The sequence below is a fragment of the Haliotis cracherodii genome, unplaced genomic scaffold (genome assembly GCF_022045235.1).
Source record: "Haliotis cracherodii isolate W230 unplaced genomic scaffold, xgHalCrac1.p SCAF_3, whole genome shotgun sequence".
NCBI classification, from domain to species: Eukaryota; Metazoa; Mollusca; class Gastropoda; order Lepetellida; family Haliotidae; genus Haliotis; species Haliotis cracherodii.
Window position 1 is genome coordinate 39,929,717 of NW_027266286.1, and position 21,904 is coordinate 39,951,620.

The following is a 21,904-nucleotide window of genomic DNA, read 5'->3' on the forward strand; positions in this document are numbered from 1 at the left end:
TTCATTTCATAATTGAGTACGCATCTATGAGTAAACAAACAACGTTCATTAATAGCCTTTGAACGTGCCGCGGAAATTCACCTCACAAACAAATCAGCCAATGAAATGTCTGGAGCATTACGCACGCGATTAGCATCACGACGACGAAGTGCACCTTCCGTTCGATGCTGACACTGACTACCCACGGGAAAATGACGATATTCATATCCTGATCGACACCTGCCTTCGGTCTTTTTGAAGTTATAAGGTATATAGCCATACACATCACCCGGAAACATTCTAAAACGCCCGTCATTCTTGAGAGTTACTCCCCCAAGGTTTCTAAGCAATCTCCAGACTTGGAGGTCGTTTTACATCGAAACTGAGTTTTTCACCTCCATCGTGAAAGATCTTGAGAGCTCTTCATTCGGAAACACAGTCTTTCGCCAGCTCATGAATGTCGTAGCTGTGACTGTTTGTTGGGCAATATAATTCTTTGTTTACCATGCTAATTGTTTGACATTGGTCCCCGTCCCTTCCCGTGGCTTTGAATGATGAAACGAAGTACAAATATGGCGGTCGCTGATGTTAATAATGACCTAAATTCAGTAAATATGGCAGAACTGTCAGTTTCATCGCAGCAGTCGGCATCGAGAACAACAGGTGCTTGATCCAGTCCTCAGTATCACACGACATGTATATAAACATAAATGTGTGTGTGCGTGGAGCAATTTGCACAACGTTTGGAAGTAACTTCATTATGTGGATGTAACAATACAATCAGACATTTTATATATTTTTTGCTGGATATTATCTACTGCCCTCCGACCAGTTATCACCATTATTTCTGCGATTTGGAAATGACCTACTGTATGACTAACTTTTATTTTTATATGAGCATATGTGAAAAATGTACAAACAGGGAATCACAACAGTGTAGGCTATGTGTATCATATTGTCTAGTCGTCTGAACATCATGTGATCATGCGCACCTCTTCAGTTATGAATAACATTTATTTAATATTTGATATCACATTCACATATTGTATTTATTATAATGAATCAGTTGTGAATTTTGCCAGTGGATGCAAACCAATATTTAAGAATAAAATATTTCCACATGAAAATCTATATAACACTATATACTCTGCATTTTGCAACATATACATGTTGATCACTATTTGTGTTCACGTGCTACCCCTGGATGGCTTTTCTGAAAGGTGTATTGGAGCAAGGTGTATTTGTGTGTATTTGGTAACAATTTTGCTCATTATTTTCGGATAAATATTCTCCCTTCTATTTGCAAGCCAAACTGAAACAGGTGGCCGTCTGTCACATACATGCTACAACAGGATGTTGGTGATAATTAGTCTCAGCAATAACTGGTCGCTATACCCAGCAGTTACATAACTGATATGAGACAAACTAGAAAATTGTGATTATGTGTGCGCAGGTGTAAACTCAATTTGCTCTGGGTTATTTTTCTCTGTATAAATGGTATATGTGCAGACTATACTACATCATACATCATGCTCAGTTGGTTACTGAAAATGGTGTGTGTGTGTGGGGGGGGGGGGGGGGGGGGGGGTTTGCCACAAGACAGTTCTTTGCATGTGAATGATTTTGTGTGATTCATGTATGCCCAATTTGTTCACCAGCTGTGACCAGTGGTAAACTTCCATTCTGTACAAGAGTATGTTTTTGTGGCTTACATCGACTATGGGAGCAGTTCAAAGTTTCATATCTCATCAATCGTAATTCCATGAGCATGTTTCAGTTTTAAACAAATAAAATTAGGGGTGGGTTTTTTTGGTTTGAACAAAAGTGAAAAAGTAGTAAAGTTGACATAAAACATTTTCACAATAATATTTTTAGGGGTCAGAGGATGTCACTTTAATAATGTTCTTGTTGATCTGTTTGAACTACAGGTTTTCACTTTTGTGTTTTTTTTGTTTAAAAAATGATAACTTATTGTGATATGGCAAGTCAAGTGGGTTTGTTTTGTATTCATCTCTTAGCTTCAGATGGACGTTGCATTTAACTCGCCAAAAAACTGACCCACATAAAAGAACTTCATGTTCCAAGATTCCTTCTGATACTGTAATGTAAGCAAATGCAAATATCCTAGTTGAAACTACTGATATTAGTTGTGTGGGATGAACTTGAGTTAATATACAAATCAATAAACAATATCACATCTATCTGGAGCCATAGATGATAGAAATAAACAGTGCTTTTCATTGTCTTTTCCCCTAGTAACCATGGTAACATTGTATTTCTAATATGTATTCCATTTCAGTCAGTTTCAAAACTTGCACCACTGATCATGTGTTCTTTTTACAAACCAAAGTCCAGTCATTTTGCTATTACAGATTCTCATGCCTTCAACAAGGAGCAGTTCGCCACGGGTTGTGGATGACAAGAAAAGAACTCGTGCTCAAACTGAGCAGTCAGACAATGTTCAAAAGGCAAAACAGAGGAAAATGGACACCACACAATCCACAAGATGCAGGACCTCATTATCAACAAAAAGAACAAGGTCTACTGCTTCAGACACAGATCCCAAACATGACAAAGAAAAGAAAAAGCCTGAGGATGCTTCCTCTGAAGAACTTGTAGTGAAGAGAAGTCGAGGTCGTCCCAGGAGACAAGAGTCTCCTGCCATCACTGCAAAGATCCAAGATGAAGAGCCAGAAGGAGATAATGCTGCAGGAAATAAGAGGGCAGAGAAGCACAAAAACCTGATTGAGGTGGAGAAGAGGACCGAAAAGCACAAAAACCTGATTGAGGTGGAGAAGAGGACCGAGAAGCACAAAGACCTGAGTGAGATGGAGAAGATTGTGAAGAAGGACAGCAGGCATGATGCTGATCGAGACTTGAAGAAGAGTCCAGGAAAAGAGATGACAGAGGAGTCTGGTCAAGATGGGACACAGAAAAGTACAAATTTCCATGCCACAGTAACCACGTCTCCTGTTGCAAGGAAGAGAGGCAGAAAGCTAGCAATGGCTAAACTGACCGCACCAGCTGAGGCTCACTCAACTCAGACGATGTCACATTCGGAGGATCCTGCATCAGAGAAGTCATCCAAGAGGCAGAAGAGTGACAAGCAAGGTGAATCTAAACTAAGCAAGATCTCCACGGCGATTCAGGGTGATGTCAGGACATCTGGGGAGGGGAGTACTGCAGGTCTGTTATCACCAAGAAGAAGTGGACGGGGAATGGTGCCCAACTCTCGCTTCAAGGACATGCATCTCTTCTCAACTGGAAGGAAGCCTCAGACTTCATCTAGTATAAAGGGTATGTATATCAGTGACTTTGCTAAAGGCAAATTTAATTGGATATTTTCATGATTTGTGCAAATTGTAATCCGACATTCTTCTATGTTAGTACCAAAATTGAAATATATCTTCAGGACAATTTTCATGACAGAGTCCCAGAAAATGAACCGATCTGAAACCATGATACCTACTTTACAAAAACATATGTGTTCTAGATGTTGATATTAACTTGACATTCTTATATCTGCACATGTGATCCATGAACACGAAGCCATGTTAACTGAGAAGCAAAGTCTACCTAAGACATCTTAGAGATATTTTTATTTGTTTTGTTCTGTTCTTCACACAGTAATTGGCTGCTCTTCCAAATGGTGTGTTTGTATCATGAAGCTATCATATATTTACTTCTGTTTTTGTTTTTCGCTTCAGTTGACACAAATAAACAGAAAAATCAAGGTAGCAGCACTAAAACTGCTGAGCATGACATGCCAACAAGGAAGAAGTGCAAGTCAGAGGACAGCAAGCTGAATATGGACATTGAGCAAGTTATGTCTGAACCAAAGTCAAAGGAAAAGACAAAGTTGACACCATTTTCCAGTGGAGCTTCTTTGGCCATGGCCCAAGCCAAGGTTCAACAGCAGACAGAGGCCAAAACAAAGGCGGCAGATAAGTTCAGGTATGTCTTGTTTTATGGTAATACTGATGAAATGTGTACTACTAGCAGTGTTTGCGTTTACGGCGTCCCATATACAAAAATACGCACTGAAAAAAAATAGGACGCAAAAAAAACAACCTTCACGCGTCCCCTTACGCGTTTTTTATTTTGAAAAAAGTTCCCTTCACGCATAACTTATTGTTGTTTTGTTTCGTGTTTCTCTCGCTCCCAAAACCCATGTGAGAATGTGTATCCAATATTCGTGGGGTTACGGTGCAAGCCAGATTTTGCGGGAAACGGAGAGGTATCCGATGACGTTTCTCTTCCATGTCGTGTCTGTAATGGCATCGCTGATTGGTTTACAAAACGGAAATAGAAACGTAAGCCAATCGCAGACCTTGTTAACAGTATTTTGTCAATGTCAAGGACTAAAGTCCAAATGGCATCCCCGAAACTTTGTCAAAAGAAAAATAGGTTTCAAGAAAGTTTGCTTGAAGAGCCAATGTACTCTTTCAACACCGTAGGCCGGTAGACCAGCCATGTTGTAGTCACGTCAAAATAAAGGGTAGATCTATATAATTTTATGAACCTACCTGTCATATCATTCATTTATTAAATCAATCACATTTCACAATGTCTAAAATACGTCTTCCATTTCAATTTATCATTTTTTATCGAAAGATTAAATGATTCACTATTTCCTGCGATGTTATTGAAAATAAAATTCTCGGACACACACTTCGACAACAGTCCACATCGAACATGTCAAGGAGCAAAACAAAGACGTTTCAAGCAAATCTTTAAATCTAGTATACAAAGTAATGAATAACATCAACCAAAATTTATCTATAAGTTGTCGAAATTACAGCTAAGTTATTATTTCAATCTTTTCGTGCGATCGCGATGTAAATCAAATGACATCTCGGCTTTCATCGCCTCGATTTCTCGGCTCAGATACGATGTTTCCAATATGCCTGAAAAAACTTTGTCACAGCTCCTAACCTAGAACGATACATCCATGAAGTTCCATGTTTTTAATATAGATCGCGAGTTTCCTGCTTGAAACGTTAAGAATAACAAAAAACTACCGTCAAAATCTTTGATTACACATGTGCCATTGCTGTAATTTGATTGACAGCCTTAGGTCATGTACTCTAGTTTGACCAATCAACACAGATATCGGCAAGAAAGCACGTGACAAACTTACAGCGACGAAAAGACTTGGCGAGGTTTATGTAGATGAAAAGATAAACTTTCTAATACGAAGCTTCGAAAACGGACGTATTTCTTCATGTTACTGACAGCTGCAGGTATCGAGAGATTGGTGATGACAGATACTATTTACAATTATCTATAAAATGCTTTCCCGATCAGGTAAACAATGAAAATAAAAAAGAAATAGGTAAGTCGATTTTATGTTTGTTTATATTTGACAAAAATCGTCAAATTTACCCTTCCTTGGTCCTCAATCTGGACGTTTGAATGTGTTAGCTTACATTTGTTTTTATTTACAACTTACTTAAGTTGTAAATGCTTTATTTAAATAATGTGATAAACATAAATATGTATAAACAGTAGGATTAGACCTTTCAAATGGTGTATAACATGTAGTTGCAAAGATGTTTTACCAGACTAACATTTAGTCTATGAAATCTTATATTACATAATACCCTTATCGACTCTAAAAATAAATATATAATTTCCCCTTTGCTGATTTCCTAGCTAGAGCTGGCTTGACTTGCTTTTGTATACGTTTCTAGATTGGTGTTGTTTTCACAAAATATATATATTCCACAGTCATGGTGCAGGACTAATGTTTTACAAGCAGATATTTTCCTTGATAAATGTTGGCTTCATCAATCACACAAGAGTCTCTGGGAACTTGGTGTCACAGCAGATAAAGCTCCTGGTTGACTGGTGTTGAAAGAGTCAAGTGGCTAATCTATGAAGATTTCAAAGATGTCTTGTGTACACACATTAAAACTGAGACTTAAAGATTTTAACCACACACTTATTTATGCTCAGAATGGCCTAAAGTTCACCATTTCAGGTCCACATTTAACAAACATGCCCCAAAGCCTCCCTAGATAGCTTCGCGCCCACGGCGCTCGCGTCACAGGGGATCCCGTTATTTTGGAACACAAGGCAAACACTGACTAGTCTACCATGGATTACAGAGCACTAGCTAGAGGATTGTATGGATCTCTTGTCCTACACAAAGGGTCCACAATCAGTGTTCGAAATAAAAAAAATTGCCAGGCTGCCATCAGGACCCTCAGAGTTTAGAAGCTGCAGGACCTGACTAAGTTCTTCAGGCCCTCATTTAACAAACTGCAGCTTATCGTGACAAATAAATTGATATGTAAATTTACTGCAGGCCATAAGGACCCACACAAATTTGCAACTACGGGCCAACACGGGATCTACCTGCCACAGGCCTACGAGCAGGTTGTTATTTCAAACGCTGTCCACACTTTATTAATCTAATTGATGTATTAGACAAGGTCCAGTTATGACAGATTTCATTATTCCACTGCGTTATTTTTTGTCGTCATTGTTTATTTCAGCATCAAAGAAATCCCTGAAGGGCTAGAGGTGACAGGTAGAGATGGCATCCCAGTGGTAGTATCAGCTGAGAACATAGTGCGAGTGCCTTTTCCAGACACATCAACAAAGACAGACACCATAGCTTCTGCAAGCACTGCTGTGGTTGTGCCAAAGATAAACTCACAAGAGACCAGTTCAGAGTTAGAGGATTTAGACAATGTGCAATCCAAGTCAGTCATAAAGACCCCCACATCAGGATCAACTGTGTTAGAGGCTTCAGACAATATACAGGCCAAGTCAGTCACACAGACCCCCACATCAGGATCAACTGTGTTAGAGGCTTCAGACAGTGTGCAAACTAAGTCAGTCAAACAGACCACCAAATCAGGATCAACTGTGTTAGTTGCCTTGGACAATGCGCAAGACAGTTCAGAGACACCCCCAAATATTGTAGTGGCAACTACACATGACTCTGTAGATAGTAGAGTTCAGCAGGCCAATCATTCAGTGAGTGAGAGTGGTGAATTGTCTCCCCTGACTGTTTCTGATGTGTGTGTGATGGAGGAGGTGATTGAGGCAGATATGATCTCTACAAACACTAAGCCTCCCCCTCTGTCACACAACCAGAGCAGAGGAGATCGTACTGACACGACGGCTCCAGTCACGTCGCTGGAGCAGGGTCAGACAAATGTAGGGGGACCTTGTCTCGGGGTTGACATTGTTGCCACTACACCTTGCCAGTCAACAGAGTCAGACATCACCACAAGACGGGTGTTAGACACCACCACAACACAGGATTCCGACAGCACAGCTGATGCTGTACAGCCAGGTACCTCCCTGTTACTTGTGTTTCTTAGCACTTTCCTGAATGAGAAGTATCGGTTCTATCACATAAGCAAACAATAAGATGGAGATTAGGTGGATACTTAGGGGAAATTGTTTCAGTGTGTTATGGCAAACGCCAGATATTGTCATGGATTTCTTTGGTTGTCGCATGTTTGACCCAGGGGCTAAGATTCAATAATAGCTTTGATTAATTGCTTTTCAGTCCAAATTTGTGTTTTAAAGTTTCACAGTTTAGGGTTAAGAAATGTATATTTCTTGCCACAAGACAATATTAATTAGTTCTGACTTCTATTTATTCTTTAACTCATGGTGTGTAGGAATGGTGATTTTTATTGGATGCATGCAGGATTTATATGTCCTGTTGTTCACTGTGACAAGCAATGGTTTGAAACGTGTTGTCTACTGCAGATGTGGACCAGCACCTGGGAAACAGTGATGACAAGATGTCAGCCAGTGAACTGACTGCCAGCAACAAGTCCGAGAGGGCAGACAAGAACAAGACACTTCCTAACCAGTTCCTCAAGGATGGTTCCCCCTTGACACCGGCCAAACCCGGGTATATCATCTCGCCGGCAAGGAGGAACTCCTCTGTGGTGAAGATTGTCACCCTGTCCTCCATGTTGGAGGGTAACAGCAGCAGGGCTGTGGAGAAGGATGAGAAGGAGCCAGGGCCATGCGAGAAACTGACCGATTCAGAAACATTGGAGTGCTTGACAAGTGAATCATCTTCTGTCCAGGACACAGAAGCACGACCAACTGGAGTGGACATGATCCTGGAAGGCAGTAAGACTGTTGAGGCAGCTGATACGGCCTCCAGTTCAGAGTCTGACGACACACCAGACTCGCAGGCTGATGATTCCAAGTTCTCCTCGGCTTCAACCCAAACACCAATCGACAGACAGGCAAAGACCATAACACCAACTATTTACAAGCCATTGCCGGCACCCACCTTGAGGACTATTTCTGTCAACTTGGGCAAGCATGAGCTACAGGAAGGCGAGGTGGGGTACGAGAGCCCAGGGCCAGGGGGCAAAGCCAAGAGTGAGGAGTATATCCTGGTGGAACTGCCAGAGGGAGCTACTATACAACAGAGATATGTCAAAAGTCGCACCAGGATTGATGTGTGTACACAAAATTGATCGTAGACTAAACTATTGGATTGTTACATTTATTGGTGTTTTGATGAAAGATGTCAAACATTTTAAAACAATTTTACCTTCTTTTTTTTAACATGATAGAGATATGTAAAATTGTTTTTGTGTAATATTCTGGCTTTTTCAGGCCTATAAATTGATGCTTGTTTGTTTGTTGTTTAACACCTCACTCAGCATTATTCCAGCTATATGATTGCAGTCTGTAAATAATCAAGTCTGGACCAGATAATCCAGTGATTGATATCATGAGCATAGATCCATGCTATTGGCATACGATTACATGCATCAACCAAGTCAGCGAGGCTTATCAGCCGATCCTGTTAGTCGCCTCATAAGCACAAGCACAAGCACAGTCGCCTTTTACGGCAAGCATGGGTTGCTGAAGACCTTTTCTTCCCCGGATCTTCATGTGTTCTAAAATTGATAGAAATTATATTATTTTTTTTATTATTTTTTAAAAAAATTTTTCTAAAATTGATGTAAATCATGTTTATAATATTTTGTTGTCAATCATGTAGTACTGTGCATTGTTTCAGGACTCCATGTTCCTGTCAAGCGAGTCCATGTCCCAGGGAGTGTATCACTGCACGCTGTGTAATTACAAGACAAGCAAGAAACCAAACTGGTACAAACACAAGAAAAAACACCTCGGTAGGTCGACTTACTCAAAGATCACTCAAAGGGTCACACATGAGCTCTTAAAGATAAGTAAATTTACCACTAATAACTGAATTGAGAAGCCTTTGATATGTAGTTGTTTGTATTGTGCTGCAGGTCTGAGAGAGTACGCCTGTACCCAGTGTGAGTACCGGGCAGCGACTAGTAGCAACTTGAAGAGACACATGGCCATACATGAAGACCTGAGGGCTTTCTCCTGCCTCAAGTGTAGCCTCACCTTCAGACAGAAGATACACCTTGAGAGACATATCAAGTATAAGCACGAGGTACACAGCGATTTGCATGTCAGCAGCTCTTCATAAACACGTTAATAAGGATTTAGCAGGAGCAAACCATCAATACTTACTCAGATGGAAACAGAGTGGAAGGGCGGTGGTTTGATTACCGATCTGCATCATACCAAAAGAGGGTTAAAAAAATGTACTTGTTAAGTGCCTGGTGCAGTATGCTGTGGGGTAGGCATGGTATGAAGGATGTTAGTCTAGACTAGTACAAGCACTTACACACGCATACACACCTGTCACTGTAGTCTTGAACATGATGTTTAACCCCATTTCACCTGTTGAACTGGGTTGTTGGTTGTGAAAAACTCTTATCAAACAGTAAACTATTGACTCTCAATATATCGTCCTGTAGAAATCAATGTCAAGGCTTAATCACACACGGACCCTTCAGCTTGTTTATATTGGGACCGTTAGCTAGCACAGTTAGTATGTTAGTGTGTTGATCACAGTGCTAGTTATACGTCTGTTGCTAAATGTCCTAGCTGGAATGTGGCTACATGTGTGCTATACCTCTGTCGGACTTGTATTTCAGGAGAAGCAGATCAAGTGTTCCTTCTGTGGCTACATGTGTGCTATACCTCTGTCTGACTTGTATTTCAGGAGAAGCAGATCAAGTGTCCCTTCTGTGGCTACATGTGTGCTATACCTCTGTCGGACTTGTATTTCAGGAGAAGCAGATCAAGTGTTCCTTCTGTGGCTACATGCGTGCTATACCTCCGTCGAACTTGTATTTCAGGAGAAGCAGATCAAGTGTCCCTTCTGTGGCTACATGCATGCTATACCTCCGTCGGACTTGTATTTCAGGAGAAGCAGATCAAGTGTTCCTTCTGTGGCTACATGTGTGCTATACCTCTGTCGGACTTGTATTTCAGGAGAAGCAGATCAAGTGTCCCTTCTGTGGCTACATGCATGCTATACCTCTGTCGGACTTGTATTTCAGGAGAAGCAGATCAAGTGTCCCTTCTGTGGCTACATGCATGCTATACCTCCGTCGGACTTGTATTTCAGGAGAAGCAGATCAAGTGTTCCTTCTGTGGCTACATGTGTGCTATACCTCTGTCGGACTTGTATTTCAGGAGAAGCAGATCAAGTGTCCCTTCTGTGGCTACATGCATGCTATACCTCTGTCTGACTTGTATTTCAGGAGAAGCAGATCAAGTGTCCCTTCTGTGGCTACATGTGTGCTATACCTCTGTCGGACTTGTATTTCAGGAGAAGCAGATCAAGTGTCCCTTCTGTGGCTACATGCGTGCTATACCTCCGTCGGACTTGTATTTCAGGAGAAGCAGATCAAGTGTTCCTTCTGTGGCTACATGCATGCTATACCTCTGTCGGACTTGTATTTCAGGAGAAGCAGATCAAGTGTCCCTTCTGTGGCTACATGTGTGCTATACCTCTGTCGGACTTGTATTTCAGGAGAAGCAGATCAAGTGTCCCTTCTGTGGCTACATGTGTGCTATACCTCTGTCTGGCTTGTATTTCAGGAGAAGCAGATCAAGTGTCCCTTCTGTGACTACATGTGTGCCAATGAAAACCCCGACCTGAAAGTCCACATCAAACGGAAACACCTGCCAGGGGACTCGCCAGATGGCACAATAAATGCCTTCGCCTGTGAGGAGTGCAACTTGATGACTGTCAGCAAACGAGATCTCAAACAGCATATGAAGTTCCACCGGAAGGGCCCCGAATTGAAACTGTTCTGTGAACATTGTAGTTTTGTTACCGACTGTGAAAGTCGGTTACGTAGACATGTACTTATTCATACGAAGGAGAAGCCCTATCAGTGTGGGCTTTGTCTGTATCGGGGGTCACAAAAGGAACACGTTCTACGCCACATGCGCTCACAGCATAACATTGACGTGTTACGAAGACGTCGTAAGCCTCTTCCAAATGAAAGCACTCCTGTTGAGGGTAGTCAGGTTGCTATGAAAGATATATCCAAGCTTATAGATCGAACTGATTACAGTACTAAGGATAAAATATTCGCATGTAATCACTGCACTATGAAATTTTCAAAATTGATCAACTTGTATAAGCATTTGCACACTCAACACAGAAATATTATGCCATCTGAGCGTGAAGATGACTTTTCTTGTGTGGTGTGTGACTTCCATACAAATACGAAGAAGAACTTGCTGGTTCACATGCGTAAACATAATATGACTGACCACACCCCTCCATCCCACCTGTACTCTTGTGTACTGTGTCGCTACACCAACCCTAAACGCCGGAACCTCTTCCAGCACATGCGTAAGAAGCACCATATCGAGATCGTCATGAAGGATGATGGCTCAACAAGCTGTTTTGTCACAGACACATCCAATATCAGAGAAGATGTGGATCAGAATGTTCTTACTGTCGGTGATGTTGTAACAGCAACAACTGCAGATACAGACTCGCAGGATGATCCAACTGGTGTCCAAGGTGTTATATCCCTTGAGGATTTGGCAACTATAGTGACCCCTGAACCTAACCAAGATGGCAACCTGATCATTGATGCTGGTCAGCTTCACAACATCTCCCTCAACTCCCTCGTCCAGCAGCATGAAGCTGCAGAGGCCATTGAGGGACTCCAGGCCCTAGCAGGGCAAATCAACCTGGCAGATAGTGTCATCGAGGAGGTCCAGGTCATGGATGACCCTGGGCTTGACCCTATCACCATGGAGACAACAGTGGAGACTAGTAAGGATGCTGAGGAGAAGTCAAGCATCCAGCTGTCAGCAGAGCAACTGCTGCATCTGAGTAGTGGGGACTTTGTGGAGATAAATGGCGAGATGTACAAGGTGGAGATTACGGCAGAGGACAGTGCTACAGCTACACCGACCTCCCTCAGGGCATTGGCGGCAGAGGCAGACAGCTCACATTGTCAAGAAACATCATAGGAGGAACACGTTTAAATTCTAATTACTATTTATTTCACAGTATTGATTAAAAACTGTTTTGGGATGTCTTGGACTAGGGTACAAGGATGTGGACAAGTAAATTAGAACGTATTCTGTCCAAATACCAGTGTAGATATTTCAACTGAATCAAGAGAAGCTTTAAATCATCTACTTGTACCTGGTATGGTATTTCCACACATAAGAATGGGCAAACTATGTCCTGGAAGTTTGCTCAGCCTTCATCATGTTTAGTCAAAATTGATTGGATAGCATCCTATGAGTGTGGGGGCTAGGTCTTGTCATTGTCCTAGGATGTGATAGCCTTGATTAAAACAGCACAAATTTAACTTTCTGGTCAATGGGAAGTTGTCAGCTTTTTTGTATACTGAATACATGTAAATACCTTATTGTACAGGTGTTTTGGTGTTGTTCTCTCCTTGAAATTGCATGTTCTATGAACCAATTACAGATTAACCACACTCCTGTAAAAATGCTGTTATTGTCCGCAATACAAACATGTACAGCTTGAAAATGAATGAAGAGATATTAAAACCAATCATTTCCAGAACAATGATTTCTTTGTTATCATTGTGCTAGTAGGACATATTTACAGAAATAGTGTGTTTGCTGTGTACATATTGCAAGTGTTGACCGCATGCCTTACGATGTTCAGGAATAATATAGCAGCTCCATGTAAGGCCCGTTTCCTGAGAATTTTCTGACCTATAAATAGAAGTGGACATGACCTCTAAGGTGGGGGTCTCAATCTTATCGCCATATGAGGTCAATGTGAAATTATGGAACGGTTCAAATTTCATGAAATATCAGATTGAACTCCAAGTAACTAACTCATCTGTCATAAGTGTTTCAAATGTCATATCTCATGTAATGACTTATAAATAGTTTCTTGTATGGTATAGAAATTTCTTAATAGTAACACAAGTTGTAATGTTCTCGCATGCGATTGGATGTTTTTGAAGTTCGATGTCATTCCGTGGGAAGTAGACATCTTGAGCATTCATGGATGAGATTCAAGGTCATTTAAACCGGAAGTACTTACAACTTTATTATTAAGATAGCATAGGACTTCAATGCCACGTTTTCCCACACTGGAAGTGATGTTAATAAATCATAACTCAAGGTAGTTAGAGGCACAGGCTTTCCCATATTTTCCATGTTTGAGGTCAACTGTCACCTGATGTGGTTAAGTCAAGATGCTTCACCATACGTTCCTGATGTGGTCAAGTCAAAATGCTTCACCGTTTGGGGGCATTCACTAATTGGTAGCGTTGTTTCTGTTGTAGCATATAAATCAAACACCAATCTAGTTTAATCTTAACTAATCAATATTTGTTGAAACTTATTTTTCTGAATATATACACATGCACAAAAGTTAAGCGCCACCCACCATATTTGTGAGCTGTTACTTTTGGCACTTAATGATGACTATTATAACAAGATGTACGATTGTTATAAGCCATATATGTAAACCTTATGTGATGCAAAAGTTGTCCCAAAGCAAGTTTATCTTGTGTTCCAAAAGAATACGAGCAGAAAGGAATTTTACTGAAGACCAGAAATTGAAGGTTTAGAAAACATTGAAAAACTTTTTTTGTCATGTAACTGTCATGATATCAACAGACCATATCAGGTGTCACATAGATACCCTAGGGAGTGCAGAGTCTATTGCAAGACAGAAACGTCAGTAACGTGTGTATGATCCACGGACATTGACCACAGCTTCAACCCTACACCTCATACTCATTACAAGTCGTTGAATGCTTCTCTGAGGCAAACGGATCCATTCTTCATGAAGTGCGCCTTCAAGTCCAGCGAGATTTTGAATTGGGGGATCACAATGTCTGATTTTCCGGCCAAGAATGTCCCAGAGATGCTCAATCGGATTAAGATCAGGACTACAGGCCGGTCAAGGAAGAGTGGCAACAGCTTCTTGACGCAAATAAGCCAAAACTGCCCGAGATCTGTGTGGTCTAGCATTGTCGTCCATGTAAACAGGTCTTGTCTGAAGAGGATGGTTGACTACCACTGGACAAAGAACGCCATCTTGGTATTGTTGGCCATTCACGTTTCCACGAATTGTCACCAGCAGAAGTTTGCAGCTGAAGGAAATACAACCCCATATCATGACAGACCCCCGCCACATGCTAAGGTCTTCTGGATGTTCCTTGGTGCAAAACGAGTGTTACGTTGCCTCCAAACACGTATCAACAGTTCGTAGCAGCATTCGACACTCATCAGACCAATGGATCCTTCTCCACTTGGCCAAGTTCCATCGACTACGGGCACGACACCATATCAGACGATTCCGCATGTGCCTTTCAGTTAGTTGAGGATGTTTTACTGGTCTTCTGGCGTTAAAACCAGCCGCTCTGAGGCGACGCCTTACGGTCATCCTCGAGAGTCTCTGATGGGTAATCCACTGCAGTCTTAAATCTGTTAAAGTGGCCAATGGATTTCATCTGACTATCCTGAAAAGACGTCTATCCTCTCTGTTAGAGGTCTTTCTTGGCCTACCAGACCTATGCCTGTCATTGAAATCATTGGTTTGACCATGTTTGACAATCAAACGAGTGACAACACTGTGATGACGACCCATTTGTCTTGCAATGGCCCTGCATGACATGCCCACAATTTTCATGCCTATCACTTGCCATCTTTCAGCGTTCGTTAACTTTCAACCTCTATTGGAACTGGAATCTCACACAGGGGCAAAATGCAACGTATCTGAAACTTGAATTTCACTATCTATAAGGTAGGGGAACTGCAGCAACACTTAAAGCATGCTTTCCTTGTGGTATCTGGACAAATTTTGGGTTCATGAAACTATGGAAGCATACTTCAGTCATACATCATCATATTTCGTATTTCTGATTCCCACACATGAAATAAAGAGACTATAAATATGGTGGCGCTTAACTTTTGTGCATGTGTGTATTTAAAATATCTGATATTGTGATCACCGACCTGTCATGAGGGAGTGTTCATACAATCCACTATTGTATGAGCCCTACTTGTATATGGCCAGTTGATGAAAGATAAAACTGACACACTGGAGAAGATATGTTTATTGTGTTTACGAAGACACAGAGCACCAGCAGCATCAACAGCTGCAGTGAGTGAGTCAGGATATTATAGCGCACTTGTTAACCTGAACTGGCAGGATCAAAAAACATATTCTTAGAATGAATGAAATATACCTGTGAAGTCCTTGTGACTGAGGCCTTGATGGTATTAACTGAGGATACAACAGTTTAATCAGTGCTGTACAAGGAACAATGGCACTTGAAATAATCTTCTGCTTCAACACAATACAAAGTTTTTCTGAAGGAAGAAAGCTGCCATCTCAGTGTAAAGTATTAATGGTTCTACAGTAGAAACAATAAACCAAACACTAAATATACCAGAAATAATCAGTCATTTCATGTAAACTCACTTCATCCTACATTTACCAGGTAAAATATGGCTGTCATTCATAGCCTATGTGGGTGGAGTCTGGCAGGACCCTCCCTCTAAAGATGCTGCAGCATAGGTGTACAATGTATTATATGTGTGACATCAACACAGAATGTAATAATTCAACAAGCGGGACATTCACAAGGGAATATTACATTACACTTGGCACTGACTGGTTAAAGCATTACACCAGGAGTGTTGGACATACAAAAATAGACAGATGTTTTTGGTATTTTTCATATCTATAAATTCAAAATACTAAATTCCTCCAAACTCCGTTTCCAATATCAGATACTTTACACTATTGTCTTGAGTAGTTTCCCCACTAATGAAGACTATGTCCACTGTTTTTAGGAAACAGCTACATAAACGCTGTCAGTTTTTACGGGCTATCCTATTCTTTGATAAGGAATGTCTTGCCTCCCAACTTCAAATGAAACATCACACCACCCAAAACAAACTATTCAGTTATAGTGTTGGGAATAGAATAATACCTAGAAACACAAGACAAATAGAAGCTTCCCTTTTATTTCACCATCAGTAGTTGATGTACTGAGGTAGTCACTTGACTCTTGAGTCTGACACACGCAGGCCATCAGTAGTGCTCACATCATGCTGACGACATCTTGCACTTACGTTTTCATCCCTAGCATAGACATCTTGCCAGTGTGACAAGCAAGGGAAAACATTTTGTTTCCTACAAGTTTGGAATGGATCCTTGCCTGAACATTTCACTGTGGGATTTCAATTACATTGATGTGTAATGGTCACTAAATGTGATTTTAGCACTTGTCTTTCATCACTGGAATGTAGGGGATAACTAGAGGAAACGATGTAACATGTCCTCTCCTCCACACAACCATAATGTATTATGTACATTGGCAACATTTATAACAAATGATCAAAATAAAACTATATACATTGACAATAATGGTAGATTAACAGAGTGAAGTCTATGGTAGGATCACTGGGTAAACATCAGGTGAAAGTAGGAGGTTTGATTATGTCGGGATCATGTGTTGGGAGATCTGCTTATGGGGGCACATAGGGAATTCCAATGACTTGAGTGAAGCCTTATTGTGTTTGTGCTCTGTAACTGACCATACCGGCACACAGAACTGGGTGGCTTCCAGTCTTTATGTACGCAATGTAACATGTTCCCTTCTTTGCATCCTTGCAAATAATATCCATCACATCCTCAAGTGATGACTTATCCCTCAAGAAGAATTCACAAAAGGTAAAAATGACCCAACCAGCAACCATCGCCAGCTCATCAACAGTTTTAACAAATCCCAGCATCGGTCCAACTTGATTTCATAAAATTGATAAAAAAGGAAAATGCAAAAACAATTCCTAAATGGTAAAGTCATCTCTTATCAAGCACCTCTTTCAAAGTGGTGATACACAGCGTTGTGGAGTAGTGTTCCGTTAACAAATGACAACACACAGACATGTTGATCCCTGTGTCAGGGGAGATAATAATCATTCATTCCACAACAAACAATTTGATGACAATTAGCCATGCCATGCTCTGAAAGTTGTACAGGGAAAGACTGTACCAGACATAGCAAACAGAGTTCAGTAACAATCACATGGTCGCTTGAGCTGCTAACCAGGCAACTGAGATCGGTGTGAAGTAACAATGGTTAGAAGTGCTTGTTTACTTCTTGTTCTAATCTGGTATGTACATGGGTAAGTTAATGTTAAATCACTGACATCAGTTGGTCCAAAACAAAGCATGTAAAGATTGACAGCAAAACATTGTATAAACATGTGAACTACAATATGTAGATTTCCATAAATCATTAATAATTCAATACTCGATATAAAACAAAAAAATGTAAATGTTCTCATTTATCAAATCTATATCAGTGAAATCAGTACTTGTGTGTGAGTCCGAGAAGTGATTAGGTCACTTAGTATATACATACCACATATCACAACATCATCAGCAAAAATACAGGATCAATACAACTCACACAGAGAATTCATTAATTGATCTTCCCCCATAATCAACAGGTGTTCCATGCCGGCTTAGCGAATATATTCTCGCCCTATTCTATTATGACAAACATCCTGGACTCATTCACCATCTCGTATATTTCCAACTTGGCACAGAGTTTCGCTACACCTACAAAATACTTGCTACCTATGTGCATTGTTTGTTTGTTACTGATTTTATGATAGGGAGAGAGAGCTAAAAATATGCAGAAAAAATTACTCAGCTTCCTTTCATATCTTTACTTATGATTAAACCTCTAAACTGAATATCAAAGGAATTCATAAACATTGGACATTAACACAGCAATATTACTAAAATAAATAGCAGTTCCTCAAAGGAGTGTAGCAATCACATCAGTGACATTCATTGGGGCCACATTTCAACAAAAGCCCCCAAACCCCCAGACAATGGTGGCAAGAAAACTTAGTAACCGTTACTAGGGAAGGAGCTTGTGTGCCTTGGACACAACTTCTCTTGTTCATGAGCTTGAAGTTAACAACCAATCAATCTCTTCTGAATAAGAGTTCCGCATTAACCTCCATCTACATTCAAAATTGAGGACTTGTCCGAGTGAGTCCTTGATGTATATAATCCAATCAGAAGACAATGTTTACCGGAGTATTGAGACAGGAGGGAGGTGGGAGGGAGTCCTTATGCTACCAGGTGAGCTGAGTACAGCTGATATAGTCGCTTGCTTTGCTTGGTAAAGAACAGTGGAATTTGACTGAACATCCACTCTCAGCATTGAGTCAATCGAGGCACAGTGAAGATATGGTGGCGAATGGGTCCATGTTATTTATCCATTCGTCACCACTCGCCCCTTTCCGTAACCTGCAAGAAGACTCGTCCTCCTATCTATGAATGTTATGTGCGAAAATACGACAAACCAATCAGAATGCGCGTTTGCTTTCAAGTTGTTCGTCAAAGAATCCCTCAGAAATAATTTTTGATTTTACATATGTCTTGCATCTAAAAATATACCCAAGACACAGTTTAATGTGTTCAATCATACCGTATAATTCTGCATGTCCAGATGTGCTTTAAATTGCATCTGACATATATATAATATATGGGGAAATATATGTGAACCATTACGCAACGAGTTGACAATTGTTTTAGGTATGCCCGTTTGCGCTAAGATGCAACCTGGTCGCAAAAATGGCTATTAGAGGGGTATGAGTCGCTATTCGGCTTGTCCTGGAATAACACGAGTTGGTCACGAATGGTTATTTATCATAACAGAATGGAACTGTACACAGGAAAATCAAGGCAGCAGGTCTTCATGTTTTTCCATTTCCTTATACAGTATAGTGAGTGAGTTGGGTTTTAATGCCGCTTTGAACAGTATAATAACACTCTAGTATCACACTGCTGTGACATAACACTTCACAAGATGCAATTGTTTTGGCCATGCCCTAGAGTTCCTGGAAATTTCTCAAAATTATCCTTCATTACCATATTTACAGAAGTATGGAACATTTTGTCACTTGATTTTCTACAAATGGAATCATATATGATGTACTAATCTCAAACTAGTGTGATGATAGGATGAATGAAGTTAAAGATGTCATCACATCATTGCTGGGGTGAGGGCTGCTTGTCTGCTGCACCTGCTGCACCTGCTGCACCTGCTGATTGTCTGCCCTGGGCAGCCTGCTGGTTGGACTGGGGTGAGGGCTGCTTGTCTGCTGCACCTGCTGCACCTGCTGCACCTGCTGATTGTCTGCCCTGGGCAGCCTGCTGGTTGGACTGGGGTGAGGGCTGCTTGTCTGCTGCACCTGCTGACTGTCCGCCCTGGGCAGCCTGCTGGTTGGACTGAGGTGAGGGCTGCTTGTCTGCTGCACCTGCTGATTGTCTGCCCTGGGCAGCCTGCTGGTTGGACTGGGGTGAGGGCTGCTTGTCTGCTGCACCTGCTGCACCTGCTGCACCTGCTGATTGTCTGCCCTGGGCAGCCTGCTGGTTGGACTGGGGTGAGGGCTGCTTGTCTGCTGCACCTGCTGCACCTGCTGCACCTGCTGATTGTCTGCCCTGGGCAGCCTGCTGGTTGGACTGAGGTGAGGGCTGCTTGTCTGCTGCACCTGCTGACTGTCCGCCCTGGGCAGCCTGCTGGTTGGACTGAGGTGAGGGCTGCTTGTCTGCTGCACCTGCTGATTGTCTGCCTTGGGCAGCCTGCTGGTTGGACTGGGGTGAGGGCTGCTTGTCTGCTGCACCTGCTGCACCTGCTGATTGTCTGCCCTGGGCAGCCTGCTGGTTGGACTGGGGTGAGGGCTGCTTGTCTGCTGCACCTGCTGATTGTCTGCCCTGGGCAGCCTGCTGGTTGGACTGGGGTGAGGGCTGCTTGTCTGCTGCGGCCTGTGCCTTCTGTGCGGCCATCTGTTGTCTGATCTGCTGTATCTTTCTGCGGACGATGTTGAGATGTTGTTTGATGTAGTCCTCCTCGGGGGCGAGGTTGTGGGCATGGACCAGGCACTTCTCTGCCTTCAGCAGGTCGCCCTGCTCCACATACACAACACACAGGTTGTGGTTGCCCTGAACGTGTTTCGGATCCAGGGCCAGCACTGCCTCAAAGTTCTGTCAGAAGGAAACATAATGTGTGATGTATTTCATACTGAAGCTAGTTGAACACACCCTAATTTAAATCTGAATTTTCAGGACAAAAACTAAATCAGGTTTGTGTGTTGAAGCACATTTCCTGAGTTGATATACTGTATTATTGGTAATTTTAGATAATCTAAATATTTTTTACATTCGTATACTCATCCTGCATTACTCCGTATTGCATTTACTGCTGTCTTTTGACAGAGAGACGAACTGTGTGAGATCCAGCTGCTGAAGAAAAGTTGTTCCAACCAGTAGAGGCAGCACCCTCACACAGTCAGCATGTGACCCGGAAGTCATGACATCACATCAAAACACATAACTGCTTTAAACATATAACATCTGAAACTTCGTGGGGAGGCAGCATAGCGGAGGGAGGGCACTTAGACTTCGTAATGCAGGATAAGTATACAAATGTAAAAAATATTTTAACTTATCCTGCATTACTCTGTATTGCATCTTTATTAGACAGCATGGCCGGTGGCATACCTTCAGAAGTGAATCCATAATAAACCCTCATCAAGGTCCGATGAATCCCCACCGCATACAAGTGATGACCGGAACATCTACAACCATTCCTGTCTTCAGCCAAAAACTAGAACTTACCTAACAGTGAATGCAAAACGCAGGAGAGCCCTCTAGTCTGAGGTGATAAACACCAGAGATTTCGATGGGCCTGGGTTGGGGTATCGAAGAATCAGCGACGCCGGGGTCAACATCCCAAGAGCAAATGCATAATACAGGAGAGCCCTCTAGTCTGGGGTGATAAACACCACAGAGTTCAAAGGGTATATAAGAATAAGCGGCGCCGGGGTCAACATCCCAAGAGCGAATGCGGAATGCAGGAGAGCCCTCTAGTCTGGGGTGATAAACACCACAGAGTTCAAAGGGTATCGAAGAATCAGCGGCGCCGGGGTCAACATCCCAAGAGCGAATGCATAATACAGGAGAGCCCTCTAGTCTGGGGTGATAAACACCACAGAGTTCAAAGGGTATCGAAGAATCAGCGGCGCCGGGGTCAACATCCCAAGAGCGAATGCATAATACAGGAGAGCCCTCTAGTCTGGGGTGATAAACACCACAGAGTTCGAAGGGTATCGAAGAATCAGCGGCGCCGGGGTCAACATCCCAAGAGCAAATGCATAATACAGGAGAGCCCTCTAGTCTGGGGTGATAAACACCACAGAGTTCAAAGGGTATATAAGAATAAGCGGCGCCGGGGTCAACATCCCAAGAGCGAATGCGGAATGCAGGAGAGCCCTCTAGTCTGGGGTGATAAACACCACAGAGTTCAAAGGGTATCGAAGAATCAGCGGCGCCGGGGTCAACATCCCAAGAGCGAATGCCGAATGCAGGAGAGCCCTCTAGTCTGGTGTGATAAACGCCACAGAGTTCGAAGGGTATCGAAGAATCAGCGGGGCCGGCGTCAACATCCCAAGAGCGAATGCGGAATGCAGGAGAGTCCTCTAGTCTGGGGTGATCAACACCAGGGAGGTTGATGGGCCCCACTCAGGGTATCGGAGAATC

General features: G+C 42.1%; 2 protein-coding genes across 9 annotated transcripts in view; one reads left to right on the forward strand and one right to left on the reverse strand.

Annotated features, from left to right (window-relative positions):
* The first annotated feature begins 177 nt into the window (after positions 1 to 177).
* Positions 178 to 12,839, forward strand: LOC139474873 (uncharacterized). 2 transcript variants are annotated; one of them, XM_071258063.1, is made up of 8 exons: positions 178 to 247; positions 2,352 to 3,276; positions 3,687 to 3,933; positions 6,480 to 7,288; positions 7,714 to 8,426; positions 8,996 to 9,110; positions 9,234 to 9,403; positions 10,906 to 12,839. In XM_071258063.1, exons 2-8 carry the CDS (start codon positions 2,358 to 2,360, stop codon positions 12,301 to 12,303), a joined length of 4,371 nt encoding a protein of 1,456 aa, XP_071114164.1. In that variant the 5' UTR covers positions 178 to 247; positions 2,352 to 2,357; the 3' UTR covers positions 12,304 to 12,839. The 2 variants fall into 2 exon arrangements, with proteins under 2 accessions (XP_071114164.1, XP_071114166.1); XM_071258065.1 differs by lacking the exon at positions 178 to 247 and adding an exon at positions 390 to 642.
* A 2,542-nt stretch (positions 12,840 to 15,381) lies between these two features.
* Positions 15,382 to 21,904, reverse strand: part of LOC139473732 (protein O-mannosyl-transferase TMTC3-like) — a 47,893-nt gene continuing 41,370 nt past the window's right edge. For 3 of the 7 annotated variants that reach the window (XM_071256453.1, XM_071256455.1, XM_071256454.1), the window contains exon 21: positions 15,382 to 20,350. In XM_071256453.1, coding sequence (XP_071112554.1) covers positions 19,355 to 20,350 — 996 coding nt within the window. In that variant the 3' untranslated portion in view covers positions 15,382 to 19,354. The remainder of the gene's footprint in view (positions 20,351 to 21,904) is intronic. The other 4 variants (XM_071256458.1, XM_071256460.1, XM_071256459.1 and 1 more) reach the window with 4 other exon arrangements.